The following is a 25,893-nucleotide window of genomic DNA, read 5'->3' on the forward strand; positions in this document are numbered from 1 at the left end:
CTTGGTAGGCCATGTAAGCTCTTTACCAAATTAGTAAACTTTTGTGCTATAATCTCGTTAAACGAACCTAAAGCATTAACATTGTGTTTAATTTCTTTCAGGAGAATGAGCAGAGTGCCCTCTTTGGTACGATGGTTTTGCAGTTCTGCTACAAAGAGAATTATTACTGCAAAAGACCATTCTTCAGTTCAGCTTAACGTTGGTCATATTGATGACAGTGGTATCTATACTAGACATTTATCCACTTTTTCCCTTAGTGGTTTCGTTCGTTTCCCAGATAATTGTTGTCATTGTGCTGTTAATTCTAATTGAGTTAATCTTTATTAGGATTTGAGCTAGCTAGTTATGGAGAACTTTTGAAGGTGCATTGTGAGGTTTGATGGCTTTATAGATGAGAATCCATTATCTCCTGATTATAATTATGTGAATCACTTCCTTCATGCTACATCCTAATCCCTCACGGTGCTTTTGATTCCTTCCATGATGTTATTAGAGTATGAGTACTCCATCAAGATCCCAATGATGAATGATCAGAGAGGAACTTAAACACAAGAATGATGGAAGTATGAATCTCTTATCATGAGCTTGGTGATACAAAGTCGAAGGAGTGTTCATCTTTTATTTAAAAATTAAGGAAATTCTAATCATCATTTTTTAAAGAAATGATTGGTTAGTATTTTTGATCTTTTCGTTCGTGTAAAGATTGTCTTTTTTTTAAGAAATGATGTAAATTGATCTACGTGATATAATAAAACTTGACTCAGTTTTTAATTTGGTTCATAATTTGTTTTAGTATCAATTTTAATTGTAAGTTTCATTTTAATTTCAATTTGGGAATTATCTAAATCGAAATCGGCTAGATACTTCCGGGCAAAAAGTTTGGTAGCTCAAAAATGTAAGCAACCAAACTTCAGGTTCACTTGTTCTAATATGGTTGGTCTATCTATGAAGCGATCAGTGTTTCACTTGTTGTATTTTGGTTGGTCTAGCTTTAAAACGATCATTATTTTGCTTGCTCTATGAAGGTCTGTCTAGCCATGAAGCAATTAATAAAAAAGACGTTATATGATAGTTGTTTGATTACAAAGCGATTGCCTAGCTGCTCTAGACTTGTAGAAAACCCATCTTTTACAACTCGAAAGCGAGAGCCAAATTAAGTCGCTTTAAGGGTTAGAGCGATTCAATATGGGCTTTTCCAACCAAAAATGCCTGGTCGCTTAATCCAACTTTTCTTGTAGTGAAGTATCACTAGGTCCACTACCAGTTTGTCTTCCAAATCCATTCAGGACAAAACTCTACTAGAAATGACACATGGGAGACTAGGAGTGCACACCAACGGGTCAAGTTCAAGCAATAATCAGGAAAAAAAGGAAGAAAAAAAACATTTCCAAAATGAATTACATTTTAGGCATTTCACTGGGGATGTTCCGAAGGGTCTTTCCTCATCACTCATTGGTTGTTCTTTGTAGAAACTAAAAATTAACTAAATTTGTAACATTTCCAAGCAAAAGGGCTTAGTTCTTACTTCTTTCATTTAGTATATATATATAGACTCTTTCCCTTGTAGTTTTCTCATCATCATCGCACTAAATTGTTCACTATGCCTCTCTTTTTATTTTTGAGTTATTAAAGCAAAACATTGTGCTCTCCTATTACTATAAATGACTATTGAGATTCAACAAGTTTCTACTACTACTAGTAATAGTGTTGAGTTATCAAAGTTGCAAACTCTGATGATCATGGAGAAGATTCTCCATATTTTGCTGGATGGAAAGCGTATTATGAGAACCCATATGATGAGATTACTAATCCTTCTGGTGTTATTCAAATGGGTTTAGCTGAAAATCAAGTAAGAATTCATCACCTATAAATTATCGTAAAATCACGTCTTCTCCATTAATAGAGACTAGTTTCTAATGTTGCATGTTTCGTTTTCAACAGGTTTCATTTGATTTACTAGAAGAATACCTGAAAAAAAGTGCAGAAAAGAAACCAACAACCAAGAAAACTAGTGGGAAGTCAAGCTTTAGAGAGAATGCTCTATTTCAAGACTATCATGGTTTAAAAAGTTTTAGAAAAGCAATGGCAAGTTTCATGGGGAAAGTCCGAGGAGACAAAGTGACATTCGATCCTGAAAGATTTGTTCTGACTGCTGGTGCAACAGCTGCCAATGAACTGTTAACTTTCATTTTACCCAACCCTGGTGATGCTTTATTGGTTCCAACTCCATACTATCCAGGGTGATGAGTAATTAACCTTGTTAATCTGTCCATATAATATTCTATGTTTGTTATGTTGAAAAATATATGAATCGATATTTATTTTTTTGTTATTGTTAACAGATTCGATAGAGATTTAAGATGGAGAACTGGAGTAAAAGTCGTCTCGGTTCATTGCAACAGCTCGAACAACTTTCAAGTTACTCCACAAGCATTACAAGATGCATGCAAAGAAGCTGAATTAATGAACATCAAAGTTAAAGGACTACTAATTACTAACCCATCAAACCCACTAGGTATAGCAACGGAACGTCAAGTACTCAAAGAGATACTCGACTTTGTTACGCGTAAGAACATTGATCTTGTATCAGACGAAATATACTCAGGGTCAGTATTTTCTTCAAAAGAATTCGTAAGCGTTGCAGAACTACTGGAAGGACGAAACTGTAATGATGCGGAGAGGGTTCATATTGTTAATAGTTTATCAAAAGATTTAGGGTTACCCGGGTTTAGAGTTGGAGCTATTTATTCATACAATGATAAAGTTATGACAACTGCAAGAAGAATGTCAAGTTTTAGTTTAGTGTCATCACAAACACAAAAACATTTAGCTGCCATGTTATCCGATACAAAATTTACCGGAAACTATATTAAGATTAATAGAGAAAGATTGCAGAAAAGACACGGGTTACTTGTTGATGGACTAAGAAAAAATGGAATTGAGTGTTTAAAAGGAAATTCTGGATTATTTTGTTGGATGAATTTAAGTCCATATTTGAAGAGCGCAACAAAAGAAAGTGAACTGATACTTTGGAATTCAATAGTGCATGAAGTTAAGTTAAATATATCTCCTGGTTCATCTTGACACTGTGATGAACCTGGTTGGTTTAGAGTTTGTTTTGCTAATATGAGTGATCAAACATTACAAGTAGTACTGAAGAGAATTAATAAGTTCATGGAAACTTATCAAATAAATAAGAAGAACGAAAGATTGATTGATTAATTTTTTTTTCTTCTATGTTTTCAGTAAATATGAGTTTGTATTGATATATATTGGTTCAATAGTAAATTATACATTCTGTAATTTGTTTTGTGAATTTTACAATATCACAGCACTGTGCACGGGGAACTTTTTGGAATATCCGAACAGATAAACTTGTACATGCATGTATTGGTGACTAACAGTAAGTACTGATTCAGTTCCATGCATGTAGAGCTATTGCCTATTGTATCATGAGTAATTCCTTCATCCCGGTCCAGTTGTTTTGTGTCATCAATGGAGCTTTGAGTTTTATCCCTCATTCACTTGTGCTTCTTAGGTCCCTTCATTCATAGAGTGCTTATGGGTCAATTAAAATGCTTAAGCTTAAGACTATCTCATGGTTCAATTAAAGTCAAACCAAGTCGCTGGTAGCCAATGGTGCCAAGCATTGGAATGGCCTTCTCCACTGCTAGCTATAGCCATACCAAAACTTGGTGTGGCTAGCGGTGCAAAATGACATTCCTACGACAGACAACCTCATTAAGAGGAGATGCGTTATTTCAGAGTGTGATGTTGTTTATGCATTTGTTACGAAAAAAGTGTGAATCGTCTCCTGTTGAACTGCTCAGTTTCAGAAGCTATTTGGAACTATTTCACATCTAGAATGAAAATTGGTTGGACTCATAAACTAACAGTCAAAGACCAATTTGAGTCTTGGCAGCTGAACTTGTAATCCTCTGTTGAGAAAGGTGTGGAGTCTGTGGACAATCACTCCTTTTGCCATTGTGTGGGAATTTTTGTATGAAAGAAACAGAATGGTGATGGGGAAGAAGTGGAGAAGATCCCTTAAAGATATCATTGTCGATCAAACGATGGATTCCTCAATGGGGTTCCCTCAAAGATTGGTTATTTTACACTTTCAGAGACTTCATTTTGAACTGGGAAGCAGTTATAGGTTGCAACTGATTCATATAATTTTGTATTTGGCCTGAAGCTGGCTTCAGGTTGTGTTTGTTCGTTTTTGTTTTTTGAACAAAATTTAACCTTTGTTAATCAAAACAAAAAAAAAAACGGCACCTAGCATTTGGGGCTCTGCAGATTAAAGAATCGGAGGTGAGGGTAGTCCGTTGGAGCTCTTGTCAAGCTAACATTAAGAAATGCTCTTAGAATACCTTCGTGGCCACCGGAAGAGGCTACACTATGACCAAGTCATCCATAAATCTTCTTGTCATAGGGTCGTCCATTTTTAAAAAAAATGATAATAATAAAGAAAAAATATCATGGGGAATTTGGGTGTTAAAGAGAATTTTTAGCAAAATGTGAGTTGTTTTTTTTATCGGTAAAAAATTTGGTGCTGGCGAGTTTCGTAGTTAGGTCAGTGCTATCATCATCCAATGACTTTACCACCGTAGCAATGTGAGACCGGCTAGCAAACCGTGAGATTACTACTGAATTTACTCTGGCCTGTGAAGGCAATTTATCTCAGTTTCCCTTACCTAGATCCACCCATATTTTAGTTATCTACTATTCATTTCCACTAGTAACTTGTTTAGAAGTGTTTGATGGAACTCTCCGGAAGAAATAAGAAATCCTGGATGCACCGTCCCAAGAACAATGCCAATACCGCATAACTGAATTTGTTGGCGTATCCTATGGTTTCAGCAGAACCCACCACCATTCCTCAAAAATGATCTCCACTCTCTGTTTTAGGGTGTTTTGAGGACGGTTCATCGAGAACCAATGAAAATAGATTTACTTTGCAAGTCCCATGTATGTACATGTTCGTGCATGCGTATGTTATTGTTGATAAAAACAATGATTCTCCTATATTATCATTAAGCTATTTTTGCTGAAGTGAGTACTAAATGAACAATAATACTTATTACAGCTATCAAAAGTCCAAAGTTCGAAGGGATGAAGAAGGAAACATTGATCGAGTCCCCACGCGCTACTATCAATCAATCTGATCAAGACACTCCTCAACACGTACACAATGTCGTTGCACGTGAAATATCAAAATCAAGAGATGCTTGAGAGCAATGGGAGGTTATGTCCTACCAAATTTAGTTAGGTAATTCATTCATGTCATACAGCTAATGTTTCGCAACAACCACTTTGAGACCGACTGATGGTAACAGTTATTAGATAGTGAATGTGATCACTCTGATGTGGGTACCCGTGTGATATTTGAATAAGATGAGATTCGTAGATATAGTCTTCCCTCAAGTTTTAAGGTCTCGTCTTTTTCACCATAAAAAAAAAAAAACCAAGAGAAAAATGGCTAGAGTGTGTAGTCACTAGTCACTCTTTGTATAGAAATTTCGAGACAATCTCCTCCAGTGTTATTATTGTTATTATTTTTAATCTATAAATAAATATATAATGTTTCATCAATTCAAAAGTGCCTTTGTGGGTTGTCATAGTGCTGCAATTTTGTTTATTCTAGCTGAAATATTTAATATTGATTAATTAACCACAAATTCACAAGTATTTTGCAAAAAGTTCAATAAGGAGATTTAGGATTTTATATGATGCACCAATATTCCATATAAGTAATTTGTACTATATAACCATCCTCCTAAAAACACCAAGAAAACACAAAAGAAAAGGTTTAATACAAAGAACAGTCCTTCTGCTGCACATACCGCCCCTTTAAACTACACTAGAACTGCACAATCTAATATTTGTGGTTGAAAATGTCCAAGATAATGCAAGAAGAAGGTTAAATAAGCACAAGATTGATCTTCCATTACCTTTTCAGCTGTATTTTTCTCTTTGCCGACCCTCATCACAGTCAAAGACAATGGAGACAACGAAATGCATTTCCAGAAGAAAAAAAAGAGATAACGAAAAATGATTTTGTCCGTAGGCCAGTATTTGATTCATGTGCTTAGCCTTAACTCGTAATTTTGATCAAACAGGCTGGCCGAATGGTGACAATGCACGATGATATCGACTTTAATTAATCCATATAAAAGATCACCATCTATGAGCTCGACTTTAATTAATCCATACGTACTGCACGTACTTGACACCCCCATGTGGCTGGGGTTACTATGAGCACGGCCATATATATGTCCGTACCGTACGTACTTGACACCCCCATGTGGGACGACTACTTGCACGACCATATGTACCTAACGTACGAAGTTGACACCCCCATGTGGGATGGGAGTACAACTATTATGGCCCCTACATTTATTTTATGAGTAGAGTTAGCGCGTATTCGTGTGTAATTATGATCTTTAAAAGGTCGGACCATGAAATTTATTTAGTTCCAACCTTATTGTAATTAATAATATTGAACTGTCACTTAAGCCAGTGACTTATCCCATAGAAGTTGGGGTTCGGAGCTTGTGTTCGCGCTGAATGTTTCCGAGCTTGTGTTCAAGCTGTATACATTGCTGAGCACTAGCTAAGACATTGCTGAGCACTGGCTAAATTTTTTTAGGTAGTACCTCAGATTCAGATTTACTGAAGTTTAGTTAATCAATAATGCTAGGGTACATTATCGTTCTTGTACGTATGATGCACGTCGTGCGTCCATATTAGAGACAGTTGAAGAGTGCTTACGGGTATTATGGGACATTTCTATTAGTAGAGTCCTTTGAATTAATTAGAAGATCATGCAGTACACTAGTACTACAATAATTTAGATGTGAATAAGTCAAGCTTACTTAAAGTCCTTTCACACACACATAAATGCTTAATGTGGTCTGTCGCCCGCCCCCATAATTAATAATGAGGAGCCATGCATGCAAAAATGCTCAAGAATTTGGCTGATAGGAGAGGGACGGCGTCCGTGACAACTCGGTGAGTCCCAAGCCGGACTTGACGCTTTCTTGGGATGAATTTACTTACTATATTAACTAGGTTTGCAATTACAGTGATTTTTGAGTACGTATACTGCGTACTATACCCCGGATTACACCATGCATCTTAACTACTATAATGTGCTTATCTTAATTTGTAAAAGGATATAGCTAACATGCATGTTAACAAACTAGAGTTGATTAATTCTAGTGTTGTGAAGAAAATTCAAGGGTTTCCAATTCTATATGTCTTCAGATTAGCTTGATTAATTCAGAAAACAAACACAACTGGTAATGGTGATTTCCATGGACCTATTTCTCAAAATACATATAAATTGAATTAATTCAAAGTCACAGCATGCAACTATTATAATTTTCAGCGGCGTCAAGCTAGCTAGACATTTAGCACCAACAACTGCAATAATCAATCTTCAAGGGGTCTAATTAACCAGTGGTTTCTCAATTGTCATATTACTTGCCAAATGCTTTTCCTGATGTTGATCGATTGAATAATTGGGTAATTATTACTTATTGTCAAGTTATGGCTACTGGTTGACGAGGAAATATCATGCACTAGCAGTTAATTTTTTGCACAGGGTGTCATGGACCCTTCAAATCTGTGAAATGCATGATATGCAAAGTATTTGAATTTTTTCTAGGACCACATATATATAGCCCAGATAGCTGGGCATATCATAGGGATATGAATTATATATGGATGGTTTCATGAAACATGTCTTATATGAAATTTCCCAGGCTCGCTCACATATATAGTCATGAATCATGATAACTAGGCATGTTATATGTACGTGCATGCCACTATACATAATTCATGGGATATTTGTCCTTGAAATAGTAAATGCATGGGTAGAAAAGTTTCAGCAACAATCCTTTCGAGAGATAGAATACAGTACGGTGGATGGAATCAACAACAAAAACAAACCCTAAAGTAAAACTTTCAAAGAAAACAAAAATTATTGATAAGAAAATTTAGTTTCTCATCATCAGTATGTCAATAACTACGTATTTCCTTGATGTAGATTTGAGATTGAGACAGATTTAAATAAATTTCAGAGTCAGAATTATGATGACAAAATCACATACCCAGATAGCTAGCTGTCATAGAGTTATCAAATTGAGATTAAAAAAAAAAAAAAAAAAATCTACTACTATCACTTCATCAATCATTGGTTCTTCTTTGTTGAGACTTATAGGGAGAAAGTAATTAACTAAATTTGTATCATTTCCAGGTTAAAGGGCTTAGACCTTACTTTGTTTCCCATTATATATAGACCCGATCTCCTTTAGTTTTCTCATTATCATTCATTCGCTCTTCAATCTTCATTCGAAATCATACTCACACATACTATCTTTCTCTTCTCTTCTCTTATCTCTATCTCTATCTCTATCTATTTTGCATTTGCTAAAACAAAACACATTATCTGAAATCATACTCACACATACTATCTTTTATTAATGGGTATTGAGATTGAACAATATGTTCCTACTGCTATTTGTATTGGTACTGTTGAGTTATCAAAAGTTGCTAACTCTGATACTCATGGAGAAGATTCTACATACTTTGCTGGATGGAAAGCTTATGATGAGAACCCTTATGATGAGATAACTAATCCTTCAGGTGTTATTCAGATGGGTTTGGCTGAAAATCAAGTAAGAACCCATAACTTCGATCGCTATCTTTTCGATTAACACAAGGAGGAGAAAGTTATTGAATGGTTTCTAATGATTTTTTTTTTCCTTTGTTTTGAACAGGTTTCATTTGATTTGCTAGAAGAATATTTGGAAAACAATTCAGAAAAACAACCAACAACTAGGAAGAGTAATGGGGTTTCAAGCTTTAGAGAGAATGCTCTATTTCAAGATTATCATGGTCTACAAAGTTTTAGAAAAGCAATGGCAAGTTTCATGGGGAAAATCCGAGCCGATAAAGTGGTATTCGACCCCGAAAGAGTAGTTCTAACCGCTGGAGCAACAGCTGCCAATGAACTCCTTACTTTCATTTTAGCTAACCCTGGTGATGCTTTATTAGTTCCAACTCCATACTACCCAGGGTAAGTAATGATTATATTTTCTGAATGGTTTGGATAGATCATAGATACGCGATCTCATATTTTGATTTAACGATCTCTCGATGCTTAGAAAACATATTAAATGTTTTTTTTCCATTGACAGATTTGATAGAGATTTACGATGGAGAACTGGCGTGAAAACTGTTCCAGTTCATTGCAACAGCTGGAACAACTTTCAAGTTACTCCACAAGCATTAGAAGATGCATATAAAAAAGCCGAATCAATGAACATCAAAGTTAGAGGACTTCTGGTTACAAACCCATCGAACCCACTAGGTATAGCAATGGAACGTAAAATACTCGAAGAGATACTTGACTTCGTTACGTGTAAAAACATTCATCTTGTATCGGATGAAATATATTCGGGGTCAGTTTTCTCTTCGACAGAATTCGTTAGCGTTGCAGAAATACTAGAAGCTCGAAACTATAAAGAAGCAGAAAGGGTTCATATTGTTTATAGCTTATCTAAAGATTTAGGATTACCTGGGTTTAGAGTTGGAACAATTTATTCATACAATGATAAAGTTGTGACAACTGCAAGAAGGATGTCAAGTTTTAGTTTAGTCTCGTCACAAACACAAAATCTCTTAGCTGCCATGCTATCGGACATGGAGTTTACCCAAAATTATATTAAGATTAATAGAGAAAGATTGAAAACAAGATATGGGTTAATTATTGATGGACTAAGAAAAGCTGGCATCGAGTGTCTAGAGGGAAATGCTGGATTATTTTGTTGGATGAATTTAAGTCCATTTTTGAAGAGCTTAACAAAAGAAAGTGAGTTGATTCTCTGGAATTCAATGGTGAATGAAGTGAAGCTGAATATATCACCTGGTTCATCTTGTCATTGTGATGAACCTGGTTGGTTTAGGGTATGCTTTGCTAATATGAGTGAAGCAACATTAGAAATAGCATTGAAGAGAATTTATGACTTCATGGAAACTTATCAAAGAAACATGAAGAATTAGAGCACAAGTATCAATGAAATTTTTTTGTAATTTTTTTGTGTGATGTTGATTCTTTATATGAACTAAGTAAAATATATTGTGATATTAATTTTTAAATAAATATATAATCGGTTACTTTTATTTTATTTTATTCTTTTGTCAATTTCTTGGAGTCAATATATTTTTGGGTCCCATTATTGTTTTTGTAAAAGTCCATGTATTGATGCAAAACCAAGAAAAATATAGAAGGCTATTGAGCGTGTTGGCCGCCGTTATCTAAGTAGTAGAATATGAGATATGAGAAACTTCCAACGGACAATTTTCTTCGAATTGTAAGTACATCTCATTCGAAATTAAAAAACTAAAATCATAATCTAAAGCAACTTTAGTAAAAGTTGGCATTTGCCTTCATTTTTGGGTTCCATTAAGGATACCATCGACGCTACAAGATCCCAAAAATATCTAATGTCATACTTGATAGATTTCAGACTAACTTTTGATTAGTCAATCCGCTGAAACCGTTACATTATTATTTCTATATTAATTATTTAAATATAATTTTTAAAAAAATTAGTAAATATTTAGAAATAATTTTTGGATTTTTTTTATATTACATTATATATTAGAGTTTTTTTTGATTAGTACTATATTTTTTGAAAATTCATTAGAAAAACCTATTTATATATCTAAAAAGCAAATAATAACCTATTTTAGTTTTTAAATGTAAATTTGAAAATATAAGTAGCTTGTTCGAAAATTTTAAAAATACTGACATTTATAATGTAAATTAGTCTTGCATTTTTAGGGGCCACTCAAAAGGAATTAGGGGCCAACAATAAAACAAAATAGGGTCACCCAAACCTAAATAGAGTCCACTCCTTATCAATTTTTTAGTAATGACAAAATTACCCTTCAATAATCGGAAGTTAAACAACAATTCGGTAGTTCTTTTTTTTTCGATTTTTGGTGCGACCATAATCGGTAGTAAATTGTGTTAATTAAACTTCCGAATAAATAGTGTCCCTAAAATGAGATTTTTCAAAAAGCCTTCAATTTTCGAATTTTGGTACTATCATAATCGGTAGTAAATTTAACTTTCGAATGTATATCGGCCCCAAAATGAGATTTTTCCAAAATCCTTTAATTTTCTAACTTTGGTACTGCCACAATCGGTAGTAAATTATGTTAATTTAACCTCCGAATATTCAATCTTCGATTTTTGGTGCGACCATAATTGGTAGTAAATTGTGTTAATTAAACTTCCGAATATATAGTGTCCCTAAAATGAGATTTTTCCAAAATCCTTCAATTTTCGAATTTTGGTACTACCATAATCGGTAGTAAATTTAACTTCCGAATGTATATCGGCCCCAAAATGAGATTTTTCCAAAATCTTTTAATTTTGTAACTTTGATACTGTCACAATCGGTAGTAAATTATGTTAATTTAACCTCCGAATATATTTAATTTTTGAATTTTGGTACTACCATAATCGGTATTAAATTTAACTTCTGAATATATATTGGCCTCAAAATGAGTTTTTGAAAAAAAAAACCTTAATTTTTCGAATTTTGGAATTATAACAATCGGAAGTAAGGTAAGTGAACTTAACTTCCATTACATAGTGGCATTTTGAAATGAGAATTACCATATTTGGTAGTATTTTAAGTTAATAAAACTAGCGATTATATACTGGCCCCAAAATGAGTTTTTGGATAAAAACCTTAATTTCCAAATTTTGGAATTATAACCATCAGAAGTAAGGTAAGTAAACGTAACTTCCGATTATATAGTGGCATTTTGAAATGAGAATTACCATATTCGGTAGTACTTTAAGTTAATTAAACTTCTGATTATATACTGTCCCCAAAATGTGTTCTTTATCTACCGATTGTGTCTAATTTTTAGTACAGAAAAATTGAATTTTTTGAATTAAGAATAATTCGGTAGATAACAATCATTTTATCTACCAATTCTGGTTGATGTTCATCGTTTCTTAAGAACATCATCCATAATCGGTAGGTAAAATAGATTATTATCTACCGATTACGTTTCTGCTACTATAAATCCAAGAACATCAGCCATAATCGGTAGGTAAAATAGATTGTTACCTACCGATTATGTTTATGCTGCTGCAAATCCAAAAAAATTTCGGATCACATTTTTGATTTCAAGTAATCAGATCATAATTTTGGATCATAACTACCGATTATGGTCGCAGCATAAATCGAAAAAAGAAAGAAAAAAAAACTGCCGAATTGTTTTTTAACTTCCGATTATTAGAGGGTAATTTTGTCATTACGAAAAAAATTGATAAGGGGAGAACTCTATTTAGATTTGGGTGACCCTATTTTGTCTATTGTTGGCCCCTAATTCTTTTTGAGTGGCCCTTAAAAATGCAAGGCAAATTAGATGAGGTGAATCTTTTTCAATAATCTTCTGAAAACATATTTACCCATTTTTCGTAATGGATAAGAACTATTTTTTTATTTTTATGTTAAGTTAATTTGGTTATCCACGTGCAGATGTTGAAAAATGAAGAGTGATGGAAAAGATAAAGGTTGTAGGCTTTATGATGAATCGTCCTCACCTAAACTAAGATTATGGTTGTTCAACGACTGATTTAGTCACATAATACAAATTTAGGTTTGTCTTAAGAGAGAAGTTCAAGGAAATGAGATCAGAAGTTCTGAGAAAGACGAAGTTTTGTAACAAAATTTGATGTTTTGTTATTATATCCAGCATGAACGTTGTTAGTCCATTTATAGCTACAACACCTAATTTCAGGTCGGTGGGATGAGGACGAAGGATACAATATCCACCTCATTTGTTATTGCATGTATAGTTTTGGATACATCAATGAATTAAATACAATCATAGCTACCTTTTTGTCATTCCTAGCTCCTCCTAGCCAATGTAGTCAATATCGGCCGTATCGGCCGATATATCGGGAAAATATCGGATATCAGCCTTGGAGCGGTACGATAAGCATTGTATCGGCGATACGATATCTTTGCGATAATATCGTCCGATATTAGCCGAAACGATTTTTTCTCCGATAATCCGGTATCGGTTATTCTAGTAGTTTTAGGTAAAGAATAAGGTTATTTTAGGTTTTTCGTGGAAGGGAAGGGATAAATCCTAGACTCGATCAAAAATTACTTCTTCAGTTCGGCCGAAAAAAAGCAACAGAGAACTAAAGTGAAAGGAAAAGATATTGTGTTCTTCACCAGTTCTTCTTCTCAATCATGTGCTTCTTCTCAATCTCATCAGTGAGAATCTCAATCTAAAGAAGGAACTTTTGATTACATCTAAATTTCAGAGATCGTTGGCTTATAGAAGGTTAGGGTTTTGAATCTTTTGAAAATTAATTACTCCCTTTGTTTGGTTTGATTATGATTTTTTTTGTGTGATTAATGGTTGTTTTGGTATGGGTAACATTCCTTTCCTATACAGGTAGTTTGTAGGGTTTAGTTTGCATTCCATCAATTTGTATTTTACTTAAAGAGTTGAGTTTGATAAGCTGTCGCTATTTGAGGTCTGAATTTTTAGTCATTGAAAATCTTGCACTGAAGAAGTTATACATTAATTCAATGTGTTCCTTTTTGTCAATAAACTTGTTGATTTGTATCAAATACTATGTGTTCTGTGTCATCTGAGATTATTATTGTTATGACAACAATTGAATTATGTTTAAACAAGTTGGGATTGTGTGTATGATCTTGTGAAAATGCTTGTTAAGTTAATTGCACCAACTGGGTTGTTAAGTTAAATGCTTGTTAAGTTAAATGCTTGTTAAGTTAAGTCAATGACTTCAATAAACCTGGAACATTTGCACCAACTGTTTAGTGATTTGCTAATCTCCATTAATTCCTGGATTTGAAAAAAGTTGTAATGTGTGAATAACCATAACATAGTTACTGATTCAAATTTTGTGTTTTTGTTTTAGGTTTTGATCATGGATTCTTATAGTGCATCCAATGCAAACACCACAAACTCTACATGTGGTTCATTGCCTTCTTCTATGCAAACTAGAGATACAGCATGGTAATGGGTGAACGCCAAGACCCAGAAATCATAATGTAATTACTTGTTTGTTATGTAAGAAAGTAATCTGTGGCGGTGGAATCACAAGGCTTAAGCAGCATCTCATAGGGAAGACAGGGAATACTACATCATGTCCGAGAGCAACCGTTGAGATTATGAACAAAATTAATCAGGAGTTTGTTTTAAAGAGGACCAGAAAAGCTTATAGGCTAACATTGACTTAGCGTATCAGCGTGCAAGCAATTCAGATGAAGTCTCTGATGCTAATACAGATGTTGAGGAGCAAGAAGTTGAAACTGATGGCAATGTGGGTAGTGGTAGTGCTAGTGCTAGTCAACTACTTGTTCAGAATCAGACGAAGAGAAAGCGAATAAGCCAAAGTAATACAAGAGGCCCATTGATTTATATATGAGGACAGACCACCAGAAAACTCAGAAAGCCACTGCTGAAAGAAACTGTGCGGTGAAAGAGAAGTTACTGAAGACGGCATGGAAATGCATATCAGCTTGGATGACTGATAATTCAATAGCATTTAATACCGTTCGTTGCCCAAGTTTCCAAAAAATGATCTTTGCAATTGGTGATTATGGGAAAGCTATCCCCCCCCCCCCCCCCCACCCCCCCCACCCACCCCCTCCCACCCCCCATCTTACCATCAGATTCGTACCAATCTTTTCAAGGAACAATTAGAAGAAATGAAGAAGTTTGTTGATACATTTAGGGAACATTGGAAAAGGTTTGGATGTTCTATCATGTCAGATGGTTGGACGGATAGGAAAAAACGACATCTTATTAACTTTTTGGTGAATTGTCCTAAAGGTTCAGTTTTTTTGAAGTCGGTGGATGCCTCAAATAGAACCAATGATGTTGATTTCATTCGCAAGCTTGTAAAGGAGGTAATTACTGATGTTGGTGCAGAAAATGAAGTTCAGTTCATTACGGATAATGGTTCAAACTTCAAAAAGGCAGGGAAGGATTTAATGCTGGAATACCCACATATGTTTTGGACTCCTTGTGGTGCTCATTGTGTTCAGTTGATGCTAGAAGAACTTGGTTCCAGGCTTCCACGAATCAAGACAGCCGTCATTCTAGGTAAGAGACTGGTTACATATATTTATGTTCATTTTCAAGTATTGAGCTTATTGAGGGACTTGACTAAAGCAGATTTACATAGGTCTACAAAAACTAGATTTGCAACTCAATACTACACACTAGAGAGTATTCAAAAGTATAAAACTCCTCTACAAATGGTGTTTGTGAATGATAGGTGGGTAAAAACTAGGTTTGCTAGAGAAACTGTTGGAGTAAATGCACTTAAGATTGTTACAAATAGTAAATTCTGGGAAGATGTTGATTACTCTTGTAGGGTGCTAAAGCCTTTAGTTAAGGTAGTAAGGTTACGGATATCGAACGCAAACCTACAATGCCTTCTTTTTATGAGGCAATGAGAATAGCAAGGGATCAACTTGAGAAGAATCTCAGTGAAGATAATGATACTTGGGATATAGTTAAGGCTGTTTTTGATAAAAGATGGAAGAATAACTTTAATCATCCGCTACATTGTGCCGTTTATTATTTAAATCCTTCCATATTCTATAAGATTCCAGCTCAAGTGATGGATAATGATACAAAGTACATAGAAATCAAAAGGGAACTTCATGCAGCTATGGAAAGGCTTATAACCAATGAAGATGAACTTGAGCTAGCAACAACTGAATTGAGACGATATAGTGATGCTTATGGTATCCTGGGAACTCCTGTATGCAAAAAAAGAAGAGACAAAGATCAACCTCGCAAGTTTTCCTGTTCTGTAAGTTTGAAGTTTGATTACGTTTATGTTAGATAGGTTTGTATTAATTAACTACTTTGTACGTGTTTATGACAGATGATTGGTGGATTATATATGGAGGAATCGATGTTCCAAACCTACAAAAATTTGCAATCAGGATATTGAGTCTTACTTCGTCTGCTTCCCCATGTGAGCGAAACTGGAGCACATTTCAAAATGTGAGTCTTCCTTGTTCTGTTTTTCACAGTTGCACTATGTTCTTTGCAAAGTCATGAATTTCAGTAACAAACAAGATTGTATCACTAATCCAATGTATATTGTTGTCTTCTTATCACAACAAACAGCAATGCATGAAACAATTAGTTTACCTATTTATTTTTTGTATTTCAGTTGCACTCTAAGAAGCGGAATCGCATAAAACAACAGAAATCGAATGATAGTGTCTTTATCCAATATAACAAGAAATTGCAGCGTCGTTATAAAGAAATTTCAGAATATAACGATGATGAGAAAGCTCGTGATCCTATTTTTCTTGATGACCATGATGAAAATGATGAATGGTTGGATCCACAGAACTTGGAAGACTTGGTTGTAGAAGGTGATAATGTAACTATAGATGATCTGCAAGATATTCTTGGTGAAGAAAGTCGGCCAGTTGGTAGTATAGGTACATGTAGCTCTCGAAGTAAGTCTACTTCCCCAACCGACTCTGAGTATGATGGATATGATACCGATTAATTTATGTTAGACACTGATTATAGACTACTTGATGGAGCTAATGGAGTTACTGAAGATGATGATATCTATAGTGGCGCGTATGATTTTGAATAAGATTGTAATATCCTTGTTTAATTACCATTTTAGGTAGTAAACTTTAGAGTTGTTGAAGTTACTCTCCTGTTTTTAGTTTGAATTTTGAACTTGTTTAATTACCATTTTAGGCAGTAAACTTTAAAGTTGTTGAAGTTACTCTCCTGTTTCTAGTTTGAACTTGTTTATTTATCATTTTAGGTAGTGAACTTTAAAGTTATTGAAGTTACTCTTGTGTTTTTGATAAAATTGATGGTAGCTATAAAATTATAGTCTCTAAATTTGGAAGCGATATTTTACCGATATTATCCCCGATATAAAGTCGTACCAGTGTATCGGTCCTAGCCGAGATAAACCGATATCCGATATTAACTGCATTGCTCCTAGCTCTTATTTTGTAATATGTTTGTGTAGGATGTTACTCACAATGTCGTAGATCGACATACCTAAAAATATCCTTATGTGGTGACTCAGTCATATTTGGTGCGTGATTTGTTTGTATGGTGTGTTGGTATTATTCATAGTCAATGTTGATTGAGGTGAAGAAGTGCTCACATTTGTAGTTTTGGTTCACCTATGTCATGTGGAGAGCATGAGGTGGCATATATAGGATAATCATGTGTGTCATGTGTAATACACGAGCTTGTATGAGGTCGAGATTTGATGGAACGCCCTGAAAATTCCTCCCACGACGACGTACTTGGCAGACCCAACAAAACCAAATGTCTTTCGACAAAACCAAATTTTTCCCAAAAAGTCCAATCCCATTAAAAACTAAATTTTCTTGTATAGAATTTAGTAGATAGTTTCTTAGTTAAATCTTTTGTTTCTTTTGTACATATTTTGCTAATCCAATGTGACTCTTAACTGAAATATGTTGGATTTTTTCCTTGAATAACGGAGTTCTAATTTTGCTTTCGCCGTCAAATCGGGTATTCTCTTTCCTTTTTCTCTACTCAGCATAATCCTCTTCGTATGTTATAATTCTTTTCATATTTTGGAACATTGAGGACAATGTTTAGTTTAGGTTTGGGGGTATGGTATAGATACCACGATCACATGCTATAATTGAAAATTGAACTCTTTCTTTTTGTTAAAAAAAAAAATGAAAAAAATGAAAAAATCAAAATAAAAAATTAAAAAATTGAAAAAAAACATAAAAGTTGAGCTCATTTACCTTGAAATGTTGACTCTTGTGCATGTATGTAAACATAAGGATTCTTAGTCTAGATATTTAGGCACCCCTGATTCTAGCACAATTCACATAGTGATAAGAAACTTGCACGCGCACGATCTACCAATACATGTATAGCCTCATCCTTGAGGTGTTCTATCGGAAGTCACGATTGCCAATCACTTTAGAATACTGAACGAAACTTGACTAGCTTATTCTTTGGTTGGTTGGGATAGAAGGTGGAGGTTACATTAAGAAAGACAACCATCGAATTTAACTGGGTGCATCAAAAAGGGCTACCTCTTGCTAAGAGTCATGTAATTTTTTGTTTCCTTTTGTATATGTATCAAAAGTGTTACCATGTTAAAAAAAAAAAATACAAAAAAATTAAGTATTTATCAAATTCCATTTGTGTCATGTAAAGAAAATAGTTCTCTCTTTTCCAAAAATAAAAGAGAGTAGTCAATGTAAATAAGAGTCATTTTTTGTTTTAGTAAGCAAGGAAGGGTGTACGCCATTGATGTACAACGCGAGAAAGTGTTAAATACCTCCAACTCATTCACAATTCTCGTAAAGTCCGGACAACTAGCTAGATTTCGACCTCGGTTCTTAGCCTGAGAAACTATCTCTTGGTGTTTAGTAGTCATAACATCCGATCTTTCGTTACACATGTGTAGATACACTTTACACTCTTATCACATGTCTTTATTTGTTATCAGTGCTAAGATTGTGCCTTTGATAGCTAGATTGACATCTCCATTTTGCTGTGAGCTTCTACTGTGTTGCACATGTCACATTTCATTGAATCTGAGCTTATATTTTGTCCTAGAACTTTGTAGGTACGTTCTAAGCAAACCTTCACGAGACTTCACTCGTCCACTAGGGACATTAGTGGTTTAAAAGGCTTATTGCATTCGCTAAATGCAATCGAGAGACCAGCGACAGTGGTATAGTTAGGATTTCCTTAGTTTTGTTTTACTTGAGGACAAGTAAAATTCAGATTTTGGCGTATTTGATGAGTGCTAAAAAGTGCATATTTCTATATATTTTTCTTGGCATTTAACTCATATTTTGTGCATTAGTTATACATTTTATCCCATATTCTGTATTTTCATTGTTTTCAAGAATAAATATTTTTATTAATTAATTTTGCATTTTTAGGTACTAAATAAAGCCTGGTTAACTCACGGAGCGAAAAGAGCAAAGAAACGGCAAAGACTCCCGCAGAAAGGCAGCGAAGAATGATGTTTGCAAGAGCCGGATCAACTAGAAGTGGGCTTGAAGAGGAAGAATTGTCTTTAAAGAAGATATGGGCTTGGCATACCCAAGGCCCAAAATCCTTACCCAAATCCATTTCCAATATCCATACCCATTTCCATGAGAGTCGTCAGATTGGATCCATCACATCATCCAACGGTCGCCTCATCACCGATCATCAAATCTTGAAGCTCCTATCAAACATCATAGTACCTAACTCCAATCTAAGCCGTCAGAATTTTTGTATCACGCATCCAACGGTCGTTGCAAGCCTGTTCCATCTTAGCCGCTCGATTTAATCCAGATGTGATCATCCAACGTATCATCTTCGTTGGACATCGAATTTTCTACAACCGCTCAACACTACAACACCTAACACCTATACCCGCAAAACAAACGCACCCTTCTCCAATTCTATCGACTCCATCTTCTCCCTCACCGTCTGCAGAGAAAACGCTGCCATCACCAACTCTCTTCCACCACCACAACCACCACCGAGCTCTCAAATCACCAACAACCCCATCACCCCATCATCCATCACCTATTCCCTTCTAATTTCAGAGACCTAATTCACCTAATTCACTCGCCTCTTCTCAGAAACCCTAGGCGTGTGAGTTTGGTAAATTAGGTTGAGAAATAACACAAATTGGAGGCATGGGTAGCATCAGGAGAAGAAATAGAGGGATGTGTCGACGTACAGAAGCCATTATCAAAGATTAGGTAAACTGAATTTCAATTTTCAGAAACCCTAATTTACTGTTTTGGGGGTTTTGCTTGTAAAGTGTAATTGAGTATAAGTATGGGTTGTGGGTGTTGTGTTGAAGGCATGCCTGGGCTAGCCAGTGCTTCACCCAAGAGGACTAGAATAGCCAGTGCCTCAAGGGTTAGTTCTTAGTTTAAATTATTTTGTAAATTTCAATTGTATTTGTCCCATCCATGCTATGATCTTGTTGTGCTTGAATTGTCTAGGATTGAATATCCTTTTAAGTTATTAAAACACTAAGCAAGCATCTCTGCGGGTAGTTGCAGTGTGAGAGACCCAACTACTACTGGGATTAGATTCATCTTAGTGTTCTTAGTAATCTTTCTAGACCAACCCTTAGATGAACAGCCGGCTTTGAACCGCAACTGTCATCTAGTTATTCAGAGAGCCTAGAAGCTGACTGATAACTAACAAGGGACAAGAACATAGTTGGAGGACTTAGCTTAGGAAAAGGGTGGATTCAAGATCCTAGTCCCTTCTATACTTCACTGCCTTTGTTTCTTTATCACTGCCTGTGTTACTTCCTTGGTTTCTTTGCCACTATCACTCTTTGTCACTCACTGTCACTGTCACCACCTTTGCTTCTTACTCACTGTCATCACTTAGCTTAGCTAGAATAGCCTATAAAACTTCAACTTACACACCCTAGTCCCTGTGGAAATGACCCTGCCTTGCACACTCACTACAACAGACCCTGTGCACTTGCAGGTATAACATGTAGGTCTTTCTGTCTCTCCTTATCCTTTGCTCTTGTTTCTTATACATTCCCTGGCCTACCAAGTTTTTGGCGCCGTTGCCGGGGACTGGTGCTGTGTAGTTGAAAAAAAAAAAATTGTGCTCTTGCTTTTCTGTTTTCAAACTTAGCTGTAACTTAGCTTGTTTAGTGTAACTTAGTATAACTGTTTTAGCTGCTTTAGTTGTAACTTAGCATGTAACTGTAGTTCTGCATCTCCTGCATCATCATCTGCATTTAGCTGTAATCATTGCATCTTCATCTTCATATTTGCATCATCTTGCATTTTTGCATCTTGCACTGCATATTCATTATTGCATTCTTCCCTTGCTTCTGCCTCACTTTTCTTCAAAGAGACTGATCATCTCTGTTGAGTGCAGGTACCATTGGGCTTGCCACCTTGCTGCTGGCCTGTTGCTGCCTGACTTGCTGTTGTTGATGGCTGCTTGGTGCTGATGTTGCTGCTGTTGTTGTTGGCTGCCTGCTGAGCTGCTGCAGCTGCTGTTAGTTCTGCTATTGCTCTGTGCCTTATGGTCCTGCTGCTGCTGCTGCTGAGCCTGCTGCTGTGCTGCTGCTGAAGCCTGAACCTGCTGTAGCTGCTGTTGCTGAGCCTGGTGCAAAGAACCAAGCCCAACTGGGCTGTGCAACTAAAAAGAAAAACAGAACAACTGGGCTGAGGCAAAAACCAGCTAAGCATACAACCCAGTTTATTGGGTTTGGGGTATTGTATTCTCCCATTAAAACTCTGGGCTCTTAGCAAAAATATGAAACTGAAATTGTATGATTGCAAGCAACTGAATGTTTCTGAACTGTGGGTTTCAACCCTGAAATTTGAATTTTTGAACTGTGGGCTTGACCCAAAACAAAAATTTGTAAAACGTTTTCAAATCCCAGTTGGGCTTAGTCTTTTGGCTAAACAGCTAGCCCAAAACCCAACTGAAACTTAACTTCTGAGCTTGGTTTACTGAACAGTTGGGCCTCGTACTCAAACTATAAGTTGTCAGCTGGGCCTTTTTCCCTAAAAACCAAAATTTTCTTTTTCCCATCAAAAACCAAATGTTTTTCATTCCCAACAAAACCAAATGTCTTTCGACAAAACCAAAATTTTCCCTAAAAACCAAAATTTTCTTTTTCCCTAAAAACCAAAATTTTCTCTTTCCCATCAAAAACCAAATGTTTTTCATTCCCAACAAAACCAACTGTCTTTCGACAAAACCAAATTTTTCCCAAAAAGTCCAATCCCATTAAAAACCAAATTTTCTTGTATAGAATCTAGTAGATAGTTTCTTAGTTAAATCTTTTGTTTCTTTTGTACATATTTTGCTAATCCAATGTGATTCTTAACTGAAATATGTTGGATTTTTGCCTTGAATAACGGAGTTCTAATTTTGCTTTCGCCGTCAAATCGGGTATTCTCTTTCCTTTTTCTCTACTTAGCATAATCCTCTTCGTATGTTATAATTCTTTTCATATTTTGGAACATTGAGGACAATGTTTAGTTTAGGTTTGGGGGTATGGTATAGATACCACGATCACATGCTATAATTGAAAATTGAACTCTTTCTTTTTGTTAAAAAAAAAAAAAATGAAAAAAATGAAAAAATGAAAATAAAAAATTAAAAAATTGAAAAAAACATAAAAGTTGAGCTCATTTACCTTGAAATGTTGACTCTTGTGCATGTATGTAAACATAAGGATTCTTAGTCTAGATATTTAGGCACCCCTGATTCTAGCACAATTCACATAGTGATAAGAAACTTGCACGCGCACGATCTACCAATACATGTATAGCCTCATCCTTGAGGTGTTCTATCGGAAGTCACGATTGCCAATCACTTTAGAATACTGAACGAAACTTGACTAGCTTGTTGTTTGGTTGGTTGGGATAGAAGGTGGAGGTTACATTAAGAAAGACAACCATCGAATTTAACTGGGTGCATCAAAAAGGGCTACCTCTTGCTAAGAGTCATGTAATTTTTTGTTTCCTTTTGTATATGTATCAAAAGTGTTACCATGTTAAAAAAAAAAATACAAAAAAATTAAGTATTTATAAAATTCCATTTGTGCCATGTAAAGAAAATAGTTCTCTCTTGTCCAAAAATAAAAGAGAGTAGTCAATGTAAATAAGAGTCATTTTTTGTTTTAGTAAGCAAGGAAGGGTGTACGCCATTGATGTACAACGCGAGAAAGTGTTAAATACCTCCAACTCATTCACAATTCTCGTAAAGTCCGGACAGCTAGCTAGATTTCGACCTCGGTTCTTAGCCTGAGAAACTATCTCTTGGTGATTAGTAGTCATAACATCCGATCTTTCGTTACACATGTGTAGATACACTTTACACTCTTATCACATGTCTTTATTTGTTATCAGTGCTAGGATTGTGCCTTTGATAGCTAGATTGACATCTTCATTTTGCTGTGAGCTTCTACTGTCTTGCACATGTCACATTTCATGGAATCTGAACTTATATTTTGTCCTAGAACTTTGTAGGTACGTTCTAAGCAAACCTTCACGAGACTTCACTCGTCCACTAGGGACACTTAGTGGTTTAAAAGGCTTATTGCATTCGCTAAATGCAATCGAGAGACCAGCGACAGTGGTATAGTTAGGATTTCCTTAGTTTTGTTTACTTGAGGACAAGTAAAATTCAGATTTGGGGGTATTTGATGAGTGCTAAAAAGTGCATATTTCTATATATTTTTCTTGGCATTTAACTCATCTTTTTTGCATTAATTATACATTTTATCCCATATTCTGTATTTTCATTGTTTTCAAGAATAAATATTTTTATTAATTAATTTTGCATTTTTAGGTACTAAATAAAGCCTGGTTAACTCACGGAGCGAAAAGAGCAAAGAAACGGCAAAGACTCCCGCAGAAAGGCAGCGAAGAATGATGTTTGCAAGAGCCGGATCAACTAGAAGTGGGCTTGAAGAGGAAGAATTGTCCTTAAAGAAGATATGGGCTTGGCATACCCAAGTCCCAAAACCCTTACCCAAATTCATTTCCAATATCCATACCCATTTCCATGAGAGTCGTCAGATTGGATCCATCACATCATCCAACGGTCGCCTCATCACCGATCATCAAATCTTGAATCTCCTGTCAAACATCATAGTACCTAACTAGAATCTAAGCCGTCAGAATTGATGCATCACGCATCCAACGGTCACTGCAAGCCTGTTCCATCTTAGACGTTCGATTTAATCCAAATGTGATCATCCAACGTATCATCTTCACTGGACATCGAATTTTCTACAACCGCTCAACACCACAACACCTAACACATATACCCGCAAAACAAACGCACCCTTCTCCAATTCTATCGACTCCATCTTCTCCCTCACCGTCTGCAGAGAAAACGCTGCCATCACCAACTCTCTGCCACCACCACAACCACCACCGAGCTCTCAAATCACCAACAACCCCATCACCCCATCATCCATCACCTATTCCCTTCTAATTTCAGAGACCTAATTCACCTAATTCACTCGCCTCTTCTCAGAAACCCTAGGCGTGTGAGTTTGGTAAATTAGGTTGAGAAATAACACAAATTGGAGGCATGGGTAGCATCAGGAGAAGAAATAGAGGGATGGGTCGACGTACAGAAGCCATTATCAAAGATCAGGTAAACTGAATTTCAATTTTCAGAAACCCTAATTTTTTACTGTTTTGGGGGTTTTTCTTGTAAAGTGTAATTGAGTATAAGTATGGGTTGTGGGTGTTGTGTTGAAGGCATGCCTGGGCTAGCCAGTGCTTCACCCAAGAGGACTAGAATAGCCAGTGCCTCAAGGGTTAGTTCTTAGTTTAAATTATTTTGTAAATTTCAATTGTATTTGTCCCATCCATGCTATGATCTTGTTGTGCTTGAACTGTCTAGGATTGAATATCCTTTTAAGTTATTAAAACACTAAGCAAGCTTCTATGCGGGTAGTTGCAGTGTGAGAGCCCCAACTACTACTGGGATTAGATTCATCTTAGTGTTCTTAGTAATCTTTCTAGACCAACCCTTAGATGAACAGCCGGCTTTGAACCGCAACTGTCATCTAGTTATTCAGAGAGCCTAGAAGCTGACTGATAACTAACAAGGGACAAGAACATAGTTGGAGGACTTAGCTTAGGAAAAGGGTGGATTCAAGATCCTAGTCCCTTCTATACTTCACTGCCTTTGTTTCTTTATCACTGCCTGTTGGTGGGCCCGGGAAAGCGTATAAAATTGAGCGTAATGAAAACGGGCCTACAGTAATACCGCAAGTGCACGGTCGTCAGTTGTAGCTCGTGCAAGTACGGGTCGATCCACAGAGATCGGGTGTGTTTTTGAAGTTTCTAGCTAATTGGGTTCCTAAATTGCTGTTGGGCTATGAAGCCTTTTGGCTTAAATTGGGCTTTGAGTACTAATGGGTTTGATAACAATAAAATGAACTGAGCTTGGGCTCAGTTAGTCTTTGAAGTGTAAATGGGCTTTGGCCTTAAACTTAAGCTTTTGATTAAGCCCACAGTTGACTGAATTGGGCTTTTAGCCTTAACCTAAACTGTGGGTGGGCCTTAATGAATTGGGCTTTGAGCCTTAATGAAATGGGCTTCAGTTTGTACAAACAATGGACAGTGGGCTTAGAACTGAGAACTAGGCCTTGAACTGGACTGATGGGCTTTTGAGAGGAAGCAGTAGCAGCACAAGTGTTGCACAGCAGCTGCACAAGCAGTGCAAGTAGTAGCAGCAGGGGAAGAAAACAATGCAATGCAGCAGTGCAATGCAGCAAGGCAAGTGCAAGAGAGACGGCTGCAGGGCAAAAGCAACAGCAACAGCAGCTGCAGCAGCAGTGTAGCAGACAGCTGCAAGGGAAGTGGAGTGGCAGCAAGAATAACAAGTAGCAGCAGCACAAGGCAGTGAAGAAAATGCACAGCAGGAGAAAATAGCAAACAAAAGCAACACAGGGCAAAAGCAAAAAACAATGCAAGATGAACCAAGGCCTAAGGCCAAGGGCAAGGATGATAGTGAAACTAACAGAGCAAGGCTAAGGCAAGAATACAGGCAAACAAAAAGAATGGGAAGAGAATTAGCTTGCTATGAGCACTAATTTCTCCCAATGCTCAATCAACACATTGCATCCTAAGCATACAAATGGAATGGCAAGATAATCAGCTTGCTATGAGCACTGATTTCTTCCATTACTCAATCAGTTCAATGCTTCAAAGGCTTCTAGCCTAGCATTCCTTCACTTCACAGTGCACAAACTTAACACTAAACTAAACATGGCACTAACAGTGA

At 36.0% G+C, this 25,893-nt stretch overlaps 3 protein-coding genes across 3 annotated transcripts; all 3 read left to right on the forward strand.

Moving 5' to 3' along the window:
* Positions 1-1,828: 1,828 nt before the first annotated feature.
* On the forward strand, positions 1,829-3,084 carry LOC113300612 (1-aminocyclopropane-1-carboxylate synthase 7-like). The gene is made up of 3 exons (XM_026549819.1): positions 1,829-1,849; positions 1,942-2,240; positions 2,343-3,084. The coding sequence occupies exons 1-3, from the start codon at positions 1,829-1,831 to the stop codon at positions 3,082-3,084; spliced, it is 1,062 nt and encodes a 353-aa protein (XP_026405604.1).
* Positions 3,085-8,543: 5,459 nt separating this feature from the next.
* On the forward strand, positions 8,544-15,545 carry LOC113293991 (1-aminocyclopropane-1-carboxylate synthase 7-like). Its single transcript, XM_026542426.1, has 7 exons — positions 8,544-8,684; positions 8,787-9,085; positions 9,207-10,043; positions 12,251-12,344; positions 14,000-14,097; positions 14,338-14,477; positions 14,917-15,545. Exons 1-7 carry the CDS (start codon positions 8,664-8,666, stop codon positions 15,543-15,545), a joined length of 2,118 nt encoding a protein of 705 aa, XP_026398211.1. The 5' UTR covers positions 8,544-8,663.
* LOC113293992 lies at positions 15,542-16,717 on the forward strand. The gene is made up of 4 exons (XM_026542427.1): positions 15,542-15,839; positions 15,983-16,104; positions 16,277-16,553; positions 16,635-16,717. Exons 1-4 carry the CDS (start codon positions 15,542-15,544, stop codon positions 16,715-16,717), a joined length of 780 nt encoding a protein of 259 aa, XP_026398212.1.
* The last annotated feature ends 9,176 nt before the right edge of the window (positions 16,718-25,893 follow it).

This window comes from Papaver somniferum, chromosome 7 (genome assembly GCF_003573695.1).
Source record: "Papaver somniferum cultivar HN1 chromosome 7, ASM357369v1, whole genome shotgun sequence".
Classification (NCBI taxonomy): domain Eukaryota; kingdom Viridiplantae; phylum Streptophyta; class Magnoliopsida; order Ranunculales; family Papaveraceae; genus Papaver; species Papaver somniferum.